Genomic DNA, 15,073 nt, shown 5'->3' on the forward strand with positions numbered 1-15,073 from the left:
ATTTATTAAGTCTGTTAGTTTTTTGATGGAGTCTTTCAGGTTTTTTATGTACAATATCATGTCATCTGCAAATAAGAACAGCTTTACTTCTTCTTTTAAAATTTGGATGCCTTTTATTTCTTCTTCTTGTCTAATTGCAGTGGCTAATACTTCCAGTACTATGTCAAACAGGAGTGGTGAGAGTGGGCATCCCTGTCTTGTTCCTGTTCTTAGGGGAAATGGTTTCAGTTTTTGCCCATTGAGTATGATGTTAGCTGTGGGTTTATCATATATAGCTTTTATTATGTTGAGGTATGATCCTTCTATTCCCACCTTGTTGAGAGTTTTTATCAAGAAAGGGTGTTGGATTTTGTCAAATGCTTTTTCTGCATCAATTGATATGACTATGTGATTTTTATCTCTCAATTTGTTTATGTGATGTATCACGTTTATTGATTTGCGGATATTGAACCATCCTTGCATTCCTGGGATAAACCCTACTTGGTCATGGTGTATGATCTTTCTGATGTACTGCTGGATCCGATTTGCTAGAATTTTGTTGAGGATTTTGGCATCTACATTCATGAGGGATATTGGCCTGTAATTCTCCTTCATTGTGTTGTCTTTATCTGGTTTTGGTATTAGGGTGATGCTGGCTTCATAGAAGGAGCTTGGAAGTGTTCCTTCCTCTTGAATTTTTTGGAATAGTCTGAGGAGGATAGGTTTTAGTTCTTCCTTGAATGTTTGGTAAAACTCTCCTGTGAAGCTGTCTGGCCCCGGGCTTTTGTTTGCCAGAAGCTCTTTGATGACTGCTTCAATTTCTTCCATAGTTACTGGCATGTTGAGCTGTTTAGATTCTTCCTGATTGAGTTTTGGAAGGTTATATTTTTCTAGGAATATGTCCATTTCCTCCAGGTTGTCCAGTTTGTTGGAATAGAGTTGTTCGTAGTATTTTTTAACAATCCTTTGTATTTCGGCGGGATCTGTTGTTATTTCACCTCTTTCATTTCTGATTTTGTTTATTTGGGTCCTCTCTCTTTGCTTCTTGGTGAGCTTGGCTAGAGGTTCATCAATCTTGTTTATCCTTTCAAAGAACCAGCTCTTGGTTTTGTTGATCTTTTGTATTGTTTCTTTGGTCTCTATGTCGTTTATCTGTGCTCTGATCTTTATTATTTCCTTCCTTCTGCTTACACTGGGCTTTCCTCTTGGCCAATTTAGAACATGTCTCCCAAGTCATCATCTATTGCCCAATCTGACCCAAGACCTCGTCCCTCTATCAGTGGTCGGCAAACTGCAGCTCGCGAGCCACATGCGGCTCTTTGGCCCCTTGAGTGTGGCTCTTCCACAAAATACCACGGCCCAGGCAAGTCTATTTTGAAGAAGTGGCGTTAGAAGAAATTTAAGTTTAAAAAATTTGGCTCTCAAAAGCAATTTCAATCATACTGTTGATATTTGGCTCTGTTGACTAACGAGTTTGCTGACCACAGCTCTAGGTAATCCTTGAAAGACCATTATGATTGAATCATAGCTCATCCCTGTCCTCTCCAATGTTGGGCAACTGGGCTTTTCTATGATTTGTTCCCAAAATCTAACAATAATATAATTTTGCTATCATCCTTGCTTGTACCAACCTCTTAATGGACTATGAAATGTCTGCATATTACTAAAGTTGTGACGATTGTTCTGCCATCAACAGATTATCCACTGGTTCATATTTCACAGGAGTCAATAGCCAAGTTTTTCACATAAAAGCCATATTATTGGATCGTTAGCTACAAACCATGTACAGATCCAAGCCTTAGAAATTCTACAGGGGTGGACAAAAGTAGGTTTACAGTTGCTCATATGGAAAATAATACAGTAATTCATAAAGAATAAATTCTATTTTGTGTACTCACAAATGTAAAACTACTTTTGCCAACCCCTGATTTAAGGAGATGACTAGTTTAATAATCCAATAAGCCCTTTTATAAATACTACTCATTTTTTAATCCTTCTTGCTGAGTTCATGATAAAGAAACTTCACTTTTTCTCTTTAACCTTTTATATTGTCCCAATTCTTGTAGCTATTTGAAAGTCCTCAAATTTATGCAGTAATTTATAATGTATAGATGTTATCCATTAAAACTGAAGTTTTGCAGATTCATTTGGAGAATATCAAAATGCAGTATTCTTAACATTTATATTTTCCAGAGCAAAATTTTACCTTATAAAGTTTATCAATGATTGGGGGAAATGGTAGTATGTATAACACTGTAAAATACTGAACTAATCTAGGTGGCATCTTCCAAAAATTATTAATGCACAAAAATTTACTCTAATGGTGAGAGATTGAATAGAGAAATTATGGTTTATCCAAATGACAGAATTTCATGCAACCATTAAAAACCATGTTACACGTAAATACTCAATTGATTCTGTAATCACTAAAGAATATTAAATATATTCAGGACTTATTACATTAAAATGCAACTTATAAAATACAATTGGATCTCTATTTAAATATATATATGACCAGGGAACTTACATGATATATGCTTAGCCCATGACACAGACAATAGTCTGGTGAAGGCCTGGGAGGGGCAGGTGCAGGGTGGAGGGGTTCAATGTGGGGGGGGGGGGGAACAAAGGGGACATCTGTAATACTTTCAACAATGAAGATACATTAAAATAAATACATAAATATATATGCCACATATCTACTCATATTACATCCATGTATGGCTATATTCTACAAAGAAAACAAAGAGTTAGCAAAATATCTCCCTGGGAGATAAGAACATAAGTTTTTTTCTTCTTTATTGTGGCTTATTTTCCATTATAAATATGAATCTTCTTTGTACTCAAGAGAAAAAATTACTTAAAATTTTTATAATTCAAAAAACTTTTAAAGAATTGACTCTTCTTCAATCAGATTCAAACCTTAAAATATGACGTTAATATTGCCTAACAGGCATTATCCATTTGTTTCTACAAAATTGTCCCTCCCCAAACCCCCAAACAAGTGCTATGTTATACTTCCATGCATCCCACATTCTCCTTGGTCACTGGCAACTACTGCTGCTATATTATCTCATCAACCCAGGCATAATCCTCATACCAGTTGATGCCAATACATTATCTCCTCTGCCAATCTCTCCCAAGTTCCTTATACTAGTAACTTTTAGATTCTTAAAAAATACCTCAGAAAATACTCCCCATACAACTCAATAGGCTGAGGAATTAATATTCTAAGAAATTAATACTGTTAAGACTTATGTTTAAGTCATAACAATAAAATATACTACCAATAATACTACTGGATCCATACAATGGAGCATTATTTGGCAATAAAAAGGAATGGAATACTGATACATGGATGAATCTTGAAAACATTATGCTAAGTGGAAGAAGCTAGTCACAAAAGACCACAGATTGTATGATTCCATTTATATAAAATGCCCAGAACAAATTTATGAGACAAAAGTAGATCAGTGGTTGCTTAGGGCTGGGGAAGCAGAAGGGGGAATAATAGAGGTTGACTGTTAATGGGCACAGGCTTCCTTTTAAGAGGTACAAAACATATTCTAAAGTTAGATTGTGGTAAGGATTACACAGCCCTATAAATACAAAAAAAAAAAAAAAATGAATTGTATACTTTTAAATTGGTGAATTGTATGGTATGTGAATTATGTATCAAGAAAGCTGTTTAGCCGAAACTGGTTTGGCTCAGTGGATAGAGCGTCGGCCTGTGGACTGAAGGGTCCCGGGTTCGATTCCAGTCAAGGGCATGTACCTTGGTTGCGGGCACATCCCCAATGGGAGGTGTGCAGGAGGCAGCTGATCGATGTTTCTCTCTCATCGATGTTTCTAGCTCTCTATCCCTCTCCCTTCCTCTCTGTAAAATATCAATAAAATATATTTAAAAAAAAAAAAGAAAGAAAGCTGTTTAAACTGTACTAAAAAAATACTACTGCAGCTCTAACCGGTTTGGCTCAATGGATAGAGTGTCGGCCTGCGGACTGAAGGGTCCCAGGTTCAATTCCAGTCAAGGGCACGTACCTTGGTTGTGGGCGCATCCCCAGTGGGGAGTGTGCAGGAGGCAGCTTGATTGATGATTCTCTCTCATTGATGTTTCTAACTCTCTATCCCTCTCCCTTCCTCTCTGAAAAAAAAAAAAAAATACTACTGCAACTATTTTTTTTTTTTTTAAGAAACATTGATTTTTTTTTTTTAAATATATATTTTATTGATTTTTTACAGAGAGGATGAGAGAGTGATAGAGAGTTAGAAACATCGATGAGAGAGAAACAATCAGCTGCCTCCTGCACACCTCCTATTGGGGATGTGCCCGCAACCAAGGTACATGCCCTTGACTGGAATCGAACCTGGGACCTTTCAGTCTGCAGGCCGACGCTCTATCCACTGAGCCAAACCGGTTAGGGCACTACTGCAACTATTTATTACAGCTACCACTGAATAGTATGTACAAGAGACCTTATATCATCTGATTCCCAGCAACTCTTCAAGGTCAATTTTTAATATTAGAGATGAGAAAACAAGTTCAGTGAACTTAAAACATTTACACAAAGTAACAGAGCTATTTAGGAATGGTGCCTAGATATATCATTCTAAAGAAAGGTCTCTCTGAAGCCCTGTCTTCTAAACTATGCCTGTCACGCTCGCCATCAAATAGCATATTGGAAATAACTGGAATAAGAGTATCACAGACGTAAAAATACCCTTGAAAGAGCAGGTATTTTGTTTTCTATCAGTGGTGGGAATAAGTTTTTCTGAGGCATCATCATAGGAAATAAGGCTTAAAAGGATGAACACCATTGTTAATTCAAAAGCCACATCTAGAAAACAAATGACTCTGAAAAACAATTAAAAGTAATTAAGTTTATGTAATTAAGGTTATGTAATGTGTCCCTTCTCTCAGTTTATATCAGAGCTACTACTACATTGTAAATGCCTTCAAGGTACAGACATCATCTGATTTGTCTTTTTTAAGTCAATGCTTCTAGGATGGTGAAGACTTGTGGAGGGGGGTGTGAGAGGAGGGGGGAAGGGGAAAAAAAATGTAATACTATCCTATCTAATAAGAGTAATATGCAAATTGACCATCACTCCAACACACAAGATGGCTGCCCCATGTGGTCAAAGATGGGTACCCCCATGTGGACACAAGATGGCCACCACAAGATGGCCAGCAGGGGAGGGCAGTTAGGGGTGACCAGGCCTGCAGGGGAGGGCAGTTGGGAGGAACCAGGCCTGCAAGAGAGGGCAGTTAGGGGTGACCAGGCCAGCAGAGGAGGGAAGTTGGGGGCAACCAGGCCTACAGGGAAGGGCAGCTGGGGAGGACCCAGGCCTGGTAGGATCGGGCCTAAATGGGCAGTCAAACATCCCTCAAGGGGTCCCAGATTGGAGATGGTGCAGGCTGGGCTGAGGGACACCCCCTTCCCCCCCCGTGCACGAATTTCGTGCACCGGGCCTCTAGTCAACAATAAAAAATGTATTTTTAAAGAAGTCAATGCTTCTAGAAATTCCTTGTTCTTTATTTATATTAGATGAAATGCCAACAAAATATAAATATACAGAAATGATCACCATTTCTTAAACTACATTCATTAGGCAAAATAAATATTCCTTTATTTAGATTTTATTCCTCATATTTAGTTTTTATACATACATTTAGAGGACTTTACAAACACTAACTTATTAGCTGTTCCAGAAAGGTAGTTGGATAAAAAAGGCAATTATATGAGGAAGAAATACAAATATGATACTAAAAAGACCACATTTTGTGGCTTCGTCTACTAGCATAATGCAACTAACAATCTATTTAGTTGCTGTTATCCTATTTGCTGCTGTAACAAAATTATCACAAACTCAGAGGCTTAAAACAACACTAATATATTCTTATGGCTCTGTAGGTCAGAAATTTGACACAAGACTCAATGGGCTTAATTTCAAGATTCTGGCAGGGCTGCATTTCTTTCTGGGGCACTAGGAGAAAATGTTTCCTTGCCTTTTACATTCTAAAGAGGTTACCTGTGTTCCTTATTTCATGGCCCCTTCCTCCTTCAAAGCCAGTAAAAGTGGGTCAAGTTCTTGTATCATCATTTCACTCTGATCTCCTCTTTTACCTCACTCTTCCACTTTTAAGGGCCCTTATGATTACATTGGGCCCATCCAGGTAATCAACCTCATTTTAAAGTCCTTAATCCCATCTGCAGAGTCTTTTTGAAATTTAACATAACATATTCACAGGTTCTGGAAATTATGACATTGACATCTTTGGGTGGCAATTATTTTGCCTACTACAGTTGCCTTTGTCTTCAAAAAAATCAGGAATTTACCCATAGTAAACTGAGCCTACAATGGAGGGCTCAATTTGGGTTAAATACTAATGTTTTAAATAAAGAATGTATAACTTGGGGTGAAAAATCCCTCCTGTTTTGTCAGATTGTTACCGGCATTCTGTTTTGAAGATGAACCATAATTAGATATGTGGGAGTAACAGGAGAAACAGGTTGCCATTCAAACCCATGAAAAAAAATGGAACTATCTAAGTGAATCTGTCCATTTTTTATTTGAACAAAAACCTGAAAAAAGCTTATTTTGTATTTTCTATCTTTTCATATATATTGTTCTGCCTTGGCATTCAGGAAGTACCAATTACACAGCCTATATCACATGATAGGATACTGTATTAATTCAAACTAGAGGAAAAGTAGCTGGGAAGACTATAGTTGAGTATACTAACCATGAGTTTTTACGAACCTTTAAAATAAAATATCCAAATAATCATTGTATATGTATATGCGGTTAAGAGATCAAACATCTCCTTTTTGAAAGGCCCAAATTCAAAGTGAAATGATATCACTATTTTTTTAATTCTCCAGAAAAATCCACTATCGCATGTTTAACATTTTCAATTTAGCTTTATATCTTTTCTGACTCCAAGACAGAAGAGAGATGTTTGATATACTCAAGTCATAGCCAGCATCTACCAATTCTTTGATTCGACTTTTTAAAGTACTTATGCTTGAATCCAGAATCCGAGGATTCTCAATTATTTGTGAAATGCTAATTTTTTCTTCTATGAGGCAGTCTATTTTATCATTAAACTTTTTCTCTCCCAAGAAGAGCACATCTAGATAGCTCAAGACAAACTTCTGTACCTCCTGTTCAGTGCACCCAAGAGAACACAGCTTCTCTTTGATATTTGTGTAGTTTCTTTTGGCACAGTCATTGGAAAGGTCTAGGATTGCAGCTCCTGGACCACATATCAGAGCAAGCATCTCCTCATTGTTCAGGTTGAAAGTTGACTGTAAAAACCTAATGTTAGCTTTTATCCGTTTGGTGCTCTGAATTAAGATGAAAGGGTTTTTAAAAATTATTTTCCTGACAAAATCTATGGGTTGACTGTGACCTAAGGACAAACATACTTCCTGCAAAAATTCAACCATCTGTTTATTCAAACTAAGACTATTGGAGAAGGTACGTGGGGCACTGTTCAACAATCGACAAAGGCACTTCCGGGTCAATCCAACTGAGTAGAGAAACTTTATATTATTCTCTAGGCTTACGATGTTATTGGACCGAAAAAACGATTCAGGAGAACGTTCCAAAATATCTACAATTTCAAGGTCTGATGTCATAATCGTTCTCCACAAATCCCACCGTTTTGAAAGATTTTCAGTTGTGCGTGTTAAGGCTCGTGGATATCTTGATATGATGCTAGCAATCACTTCTTGGCTAGCTCCTTTGGACAGAAGGAACATCTTCAGGTCCTGCTCACTAATACCCGTCCTATTAAAAACTCCGGGCTGTCGTTTCTTCGCCATGTCAACATCTACTCCCATAGTAAGTAAGTTATTCAGTAGTCTATTCTTCAAAGGCTCACTGTCTTCATTATCAGACTTCACACCAAAAAACCTACATGAAACTGATTTGAAGAGTATTTCTGGTGAAAATCGGGTCATCCAACATCTTGAACCAAAGAGGAAGTGACTTCTCATATACAAGAGGTTTCGTGGTGCCAGAATGGTCAAGTAGCCCCAACCTTTTGGAATGCTGTGTAAAACAACATAGATAATATTATATAATGTATTAAATAGCTGAAAGACCATATTAAAATCCTATAAGTATCATGGTCCTTTCTATAAGAAGTTATCGGTAGCTCCAGTTCTCCTGGTGCTGTGTTAACAATTCAGCCACCGTATTCCCACTCTCTAGCTCATTACTTCTAATTATCTGTGAGCCTGGGCTCCATACATTCTCAACATAAAGAAAGACAGTATAGCACCATCACTGCCCCAGAATTATCCCTACCTTTACCTTGCTCTTCTTGTTTGGCCTTACCTACCTTGGCTATCCAAAACCAACTGACCCTCTCCATTTCTGTTTTATCCTCCTGATTGCCAAACCTTTGGCTTATTCCTACTAACTGATGTTTTCAATTCTGTCCTGTCTTCCAACTCCCCAGATCTTTGGCCTTGCCCCTGCCCATAGATATCAGACTTCTTTGCCTCAGTTTTCACATCCTGGTTATCAAACTCTAAATTTAGCCCTGAAAACCAACACCAGCTTTTTTTTTTTTTTTTTTTTTTTTTTGGTAAAGATTTGATTTTATTTCTACTGGGAAAAAGAGAAGGATAAATAGAACTGTTTTCCAATTTGATCTCCACTGTGTACAAACATACCCACACGCATACAAAAAAAATACACACACAACAAAAATACCCCAAACAAACAAACAAAAAAACCAAGAATCAAATATCAAAACACCCTCAAATTGCACTAATACTTTTGATTTTGACCAAAAGAATAGATCTTGGAAAGAGGTGCAAAATGCAAAATCAAATGACTGAAAATGCTGAACAGATTATTAATATACAAAATATTTATATTTCTGAACTAGTCAGAGCTGATGTTCTCCATGTCTGTAAAATTTTGGAACCACATAGCTGATTTTTAAATCTAGTCCATGCCAGCTTCCAAAAGCCAGAAAAGATTTTACTTAGCTTCATTCTTTGATGCCTCATCAAAATTTTCAACAAGATCTGAAACATCATCTTGTGAAAATCGGGTCATCCAACATCTTCCTCATGTCTTCTGGTTTTGGTGCTTTGCTATCCAACACTTGCCAAGGGACCTGTTCAGCTAACTTCCCAAGACTTGTGAAGCTGTCAGCACCAAGCTGACTTAATATTCCAGGAAGCATTTTCTGTGATTGGTTTAGCTTTTGTATGACTGGTAATTGCAAAGGTGTTAGCAGAAAGGGAAGCTTGGACTCTGGGATTGTTGAAATAAATAACTGTTCCATCATCTTTAATCATGTTTACCGCTTCAATACCAGCTATATTATTGACAGCCAGTTTTTCAGAAAACTCTGAAGTTGTCATCAGCTGTAGCTATTCTATGTATCACCTTCTTTCTGCAAGCCGTACCCTTGTCCCCTATTTGGACCTGAGCCTGAAGTTTGGCTAACTTTTCTTGATTCATGCTGTTGGTAAATCTGAAGCAGGGAGAGTCCTCCAACACCAGCACGTGGCAAGAGCAAGAGGGCTACCTCAGCCAAGACTCCAACACCAGAATTCATAATTTGCACCATAAACACATTTTTCTAGATTCATGGCACTCTTTAAATCCAGCTATTATTAGAGCCTAATTCTTAGCTTATCTTGACCTCTGGTCAACAACAACTGCTTCCAATCTCCTCACTCAATTTACTTTATTGTACTCTTGATTATAACCCAACAACTCCACACCAATGTTCATTTTCCAAATGATCTAGTTGGGATATTTAATCCAAATAGCCCACCACATGTGGAACTGTGCTACAAGATGACATGTTTAAGTTACTTTTACCATTCTCCCCAGCCCACAACATTACATAAGACGAGCCCAGGGCTCTCTGCATCAGTTTCACAACACATATAACTCTGTGCAAGTGGTTAAAACCTCAATATCTCATTTTCTTGATCATTCAGAAATGAGTCATGAAATGTATGAACTGCTACATGATAATAATCTTAAGTCCCTAGTAAAGTGAGCATCTATTTATAGGAAATGTTTTATGAGGAAAGCAACAAAGATTATTCTTATCAGATAATTTGTTTTCCTAAGCTACCTGTGGTCTGAATCATACAATAATACATATATTTTTTAAATTGTACTTTATCCTTTTCAGACTACACAGCTGTGATGAACTTAGTTTTTTATTCCTGATTACTTAAAAGAGACACTTTAATTCAGCATAAAATAGAAAATAGAGCTAAATGTTTTCAATTCACCACTAATAGTATCTTTGGACTTGAGATTCTGCTTTCAAGATCAACATCAAAAAAGCCTCTCTGTGCCTATCCTTTTAATTATTCCAATTTAACAAGAATTTACTAGATTCTGCCTAGACTGGGAACATTCTTATAGCTCAGATAACCTAAAGATCCTCAAAGAATTGGAAAAATATTCTCAAACTATAGAATCAAATAGCATTCAAACAAAAGTGCAGACTGCTCACAAGGTAAACATCAAACATATTAGACTGCCCTATACTCTGAATTCACTATTCTTCACTTCTCCATAATGCCACATGCTACCATGTAATTATACACTCTCCCAAAAATGAATTTAGAAACTTAAAAAATAAGGCCCTCTTTCTAACTAAAGGAAGGCTTTACATTGCATAGCTCAAAAATTTGCTCTTCCAGACGCTCAAGGGTGACCTCTACTGAATAATCAGACAGAACACTGACAGCTACGGATAAGACCAGTACTTTCCAAAGAGGGGTAGCAACATGACCCAATGGAATGTAGGAAGAAACAGTAAAATTCCAACTTATATTTGCCTCAGCCTTTTAAAATTTCTACTTTCTGTATTTTAAAATGTATACAACATATATTGTAAGACATATACATAACTCACCAGTAAATAAAATATAAATATATTAAAGGTACATGTATAAACCTTTCTTGGAGAGTATACATAATCAAAAAAAGCCTGAAGGCTACTACTCTAGAGTACACACCCTCAAACAGGGTTGAACAAGGCACAGAAAGTTCAAAAGAAATTCTATGAATGACAGACTAAAAGCAAGTGAAAATATATTCCAAATTTCTTAACAAAAGAGCATTAAGGTTTCTCCTGAATCTTATAGGTGGATTTTATGTCTTTGTGCATAATTCCTTCTCCATGGAAATATCTTTCACACAAATTAACATGTCCAAAACCAAAATGATCATCCTTCCCAGCCCCCAAACTAGACCTCCTCTGATTAATGAAATCATTATCACTAACCTGAGTCACTGGTGATAAAAATACAAAAGCTTTGCTTTCTTTCCCTTCCTCAACCTATCATCAAATCATGTAGATTCTGCTTGTTCAACATCTCTGAACTCCAACCTCTCTACTCTTTGCTTTTCATTCACCCAGACTATAATAGCCACCTAACTTGCTTCTCTAATATCTGTCCCTCAAAACTTCCATCATAGTATACTTGTAAAATATGTAATTATGTCCCTCATTTCCTGATTAAAGATCTCTGTAGCTCTCCCCTACAAAGTAAAATCTTCAGACTGACCTTCAAAGCCCTCACCACACAGTTCCACCTATCTTTCTAGCTAGCTTCTATTCTACAACTTCACAACTAGGCACCATTGCCTCTCAAACCGCTGGTCCTACACATCCTTGTCCATTCTTGTCTCCCTGCCTTGTTTAAGATATCTTTCAGAAAGGCCTATCATCCTGATGTCATCCATTGTACAAGATCCCATTTAAATACTACCTTCCTACAAATCTTTAACTAAGCAAGTATATATTGTTGAAATGAATCATTTGTTTTATAATTATTTATTACTAGGGAATCTACATTATTCCTATAAGGGGGGGAAAGAGCTCAGTTGGATTTAGAATTGGCAACTAAAATTTGATTTTGACCACAATACTATACATGCAATAAATTGACCTAAAATATATTATGAACAGTCTCAGCTAAGCTTAATACAGTGTTAACTAATATCAAATGTTGATGACCATATGAGGAAATGGGAGAAATTCTCAAATACCACTGCTGGAAGAGAATTTGGTACCCTCCATCATATCCTTTAACCCAACATTTCCACTTCTGAGAGATTATCCAAGACAAGAATACACATTGTTATGAAAAGGATTACCATCATAATACTATTTGCTGTAGACAAAAAGAAGGAACCCAATGTCCCCATTAGAATGACTAATAAGTTGTGGTACAACTATGCAATAAAATACTATACAGGCTCCTTTTTAAAAATGAGGCAGATCTAACACAATAGAAAGATGTCCAAGGTATTTTAGGTGTCAAACTGCATAATGCTATGACTAGGGTAATATGCAGAGAGAGAGAAAAAAAAATGGAACAAAACAGTTACCTCTGACAGATTAATGGCAGTTATGCACTCATTCTGAAATATTAAAATATTAATTTATATGTTTTTGTTGCAATCTGATAAGAAATAAATTTTAAAAAACAAATTAAAATCATCTTGGAGTACAAAAACATAATACAATATATATATTACCTTTACCTATTTTTTCAGTTTTCAACACAAATATGCTAAACCTGATAAATACCAATGCTACTTTACTCTTTTAGCACCCAATTTCCATCCAAAATACTCCCCTTACATCTAGTAAGGTGAATATTTAAACAGCCTAATGTAAGACGTATCAATTGCCTCAGTCTACAAGTTTCAAAAATAGTACTCCATAATGTATTTCAATCTCAAATTAACGTTTTAATGAACCAAAACCATTATTGCCAGAGGTGAAATCCAAAAGTAACAAATACACTGAAAATCTGTGTACCTACAACTTGTAAGGTCTAAGGCAGTGGTCGGCAAACTCATTAGTCAACAGAGCCAAATATCAACAGTACAATGATTGAGATTTCCTTTGAGAGCCAAATTTTTTAAACTTAAACTATATAGGTATGTACATTGTTATTAACTTAATTAGGGTACTCCTTTCATCGCACTGTACGTGCGCGCCCACACGTGGTATTTTGTGGAAGAGCCACACTCAAGGGGCCAAAAAGCCGCATGTGGCTCGCGAGCCGCAGTTTGCCGACCACTGGTCTAAGGAATAGAAGAGGTTTTACATTGCCCTCTGCTCCACAGAAGCCAAATAAAGGGGCTTTTAATGAAATGGCTGATCCCTGGCCCTTGGGTACTACATTCCAGTTGGCCTTCTTTCGACAAAACAAGCAGTTTAGAGACCTTTACAACAATGCATTTCTCACCTCATTTGTCTTAAGAAGACTTCTGCATTCCTCCAGAAAGAGCTGGAAAATAGTTGTCCCTAAAAGTGGCCAAAAAAAAGGAGAGGGGGGAAGGTTACAAAATATTGTCAGGACTTTCGTAATACAGAATAAGGAGTTCAATCCCACCTAACACTATAGGTGCATAACCTCATGAAATGCATAACCTTCTTGCATACTAAACATCTCAGAGATATTGAGAAGAAAATGGCTAGTACAGGCCTGAATATGATCAGAAAAGGTAGCAGAGTCACGAATGATTTGTAAAACCAAAACTAACCGCTTCACGTACATTGTCTTAATTAAACTCCACAAATTAAAAAGCAGGCTTTATCCCTAAAATTCCAAAGCGCCGAGTTTTCTTACTAGCTTCTCTTAGCTAGGTGAAGCGTAAATTCGAGCCCAGGTGAGCCTGTAAATCAAAACTAAGGTTAATTCCACAGGTCCCATTCCACGGATTCCTCCCATCCCTCTCCCTACCACAAGGACAACTGTGCAAAGAGCTGCGCGGGAACTGGGCGCCGCGTTACCACAAAGTCACCCACACCCGCTTCTAAAAATAAAAAGCACAGCAGCAACAAGCCAGCAACTGCAACTCGGACTGTAGCGAAGTACCAGAGAGAGCTTTACTTCCGCCTCCGGAAGCGGAAATCCACTAACTTCCGGCCACGGGCCGCGCGGCGACGTGACGTCACCACCTTGCGTGCCCCAGCGGCCAAGGGGGCCGCCCTCCGTAAACCATCGCGAGAAGCCCAGCAGGGGGCGGCAGAAGACCGCGGTAAGCGCAGGGAACCCACGGCTGAGGCGGGTTTTGGACGAGGTGGGCGGGGCCAGCGGCCGGGAGTTGCTGCAGGTTCTTAGTTCTTTCTGGCCACGAGCGATGAGCAAGTCCCTATTATATAAATTTTGCGGCCTGACAGGGTGATAACGCGCATTCGTGTGACTAACATGATGCCGAGGAACACTTTGGTGTCTGGTGCCGAAAAACGCCTGCGATGAGCGGCTCAGAAACAGCCCCAGATTCTTTTCTGAACTACCTTCTGGAGTGTGGCTGCCAGTCCGACAGCAGGCTCAGCCCGCAGGCTGGGAGAGCAGTTCTAATAAACTTCTATTTGCTTGCAGCACGGCTGCTTCCTGGTTCTTACTGAATTGTGACGGGTTTGGGCTATTTGAAGTTTCAACCGAAACTATCTCCACAGCCGATGCGTTGTTAGCACCTTTGGGGGCGTCGCTTTCAATCTTCCTGGTCTGGCCGCCCTCCTGGGGATGGTGACAACGGAGATTAAGTTTCAGTTCGAGGCCAGTCTACTGTTCCCTCCTTTGAAAGAAAGATTATACTCAGATTAATGAGATAATCATCAGGCTGCTGAGTTACATAACGGAGGAAGTGGTGAGCCTGAGGAAAACAAGTGCGGCGAAAGGGCTGATCCTGAATTTTACTGCAAGAGCGAACTGACGGCGTCAACCTGCTCTCCGCGGGGGCTTGTGCACCAAGGAGCCAATTACAGTTTGATCCTCACTGTCCCTTAGGTTACTCCCCGCCGCTTTGTTGTCGTCACTTTGTTTTGAATTAACTCTGTTTTGTTAGTTTATAAGAATAAAGATTAACTTCGGGATTTTAAATTACTAATAATCAGTCTACTGGTAAGTGAAACTATTTCCTGCAGTTCCCTCGGGTAAAAATTAGTCCTGAAAAATTAGAAATGACCTCTTTATTTACATTTATAAAATCTATTTCTGTATATGGAAGGAGCTCCTATATCTAAGGTAATATTTACTATTATATATTAATACAAAAATTATATACATAA

The 15,073-nt window shown here is 38.0% G+C and overlaps 1 protein-coding gene and 1 pseudogene across 5 annotated transcripts; both read right to left on the minus strand.

Moving 5' to 3' along the window:
• Window positions 1–5,584: 5,584 nt before the first annotated feature.
• MTERF1 (mitochondrial transcription termination factor 1) lies at window positions 5,585–13,908 on the minus strand. 4 transcript variants are annotated; one of them, XM_080663157.1, is made up of 4 exons: window positions 13,878–13,908; window positions 13,555–13,674; window positions 13,245–13,303; window positions 5,585–8,040 (listed from the first exon to the last, which is right to left on the minus strand). In XM_080663157.1, the coding sequence occupies exons 3-4, from the start codon at window positions 13,247–13,249 to the stop codon at window positions 6,876–6,878; spliced, it is 1,170 nt and encodes a 389-aa protein (XP_080519283.1). In that variant the 5' UTR covers window positions 13,250–13,303; window positions 13,555–13,674; window positions 13,878–13,908; the 3' UTR covers window positions 5,585–6,875. The 4 variants fall into 4 exon arrangements, with proteins under 4 accessions (XP_080519283.1, XP_080519282.1, XP_080519284.1 ...); XM_080663156.1 differs by lacking the exon at window positions 13,555–13,674 and having other exon boundaries at window positions 13,743–13,908; XM_080663158.1 differs by lacking the exon at window positions 13,555–13,674 and having other exon boundaries at window positions 13,878–13,902.
• LOC308245972 (transcription factor BTF3 homolog 4-like) lies at window positions 8,983–9,480 on the minus strand (annotated as a pseudogene). The gene has a single exon. The product of its transcript is annotated as a transcription factor BTF3 homolog 4-like (transcript).
• Window positions 13,909–15,073: the final 1,165 nt, after the last annotated feature.

The sequence above is a fragment of the Plecotus auritus genome, assembly GCF_963455305.1.
Source record: "Plecotus auritus genome assembly, chromosome: 4".
Classification (NCBI taxonomy): Eukaryota; Metazoa; Chordata; class Mammalia; order Chiroptera; family Vespertilionidae; genus Plecotus; species Plecotus auritus.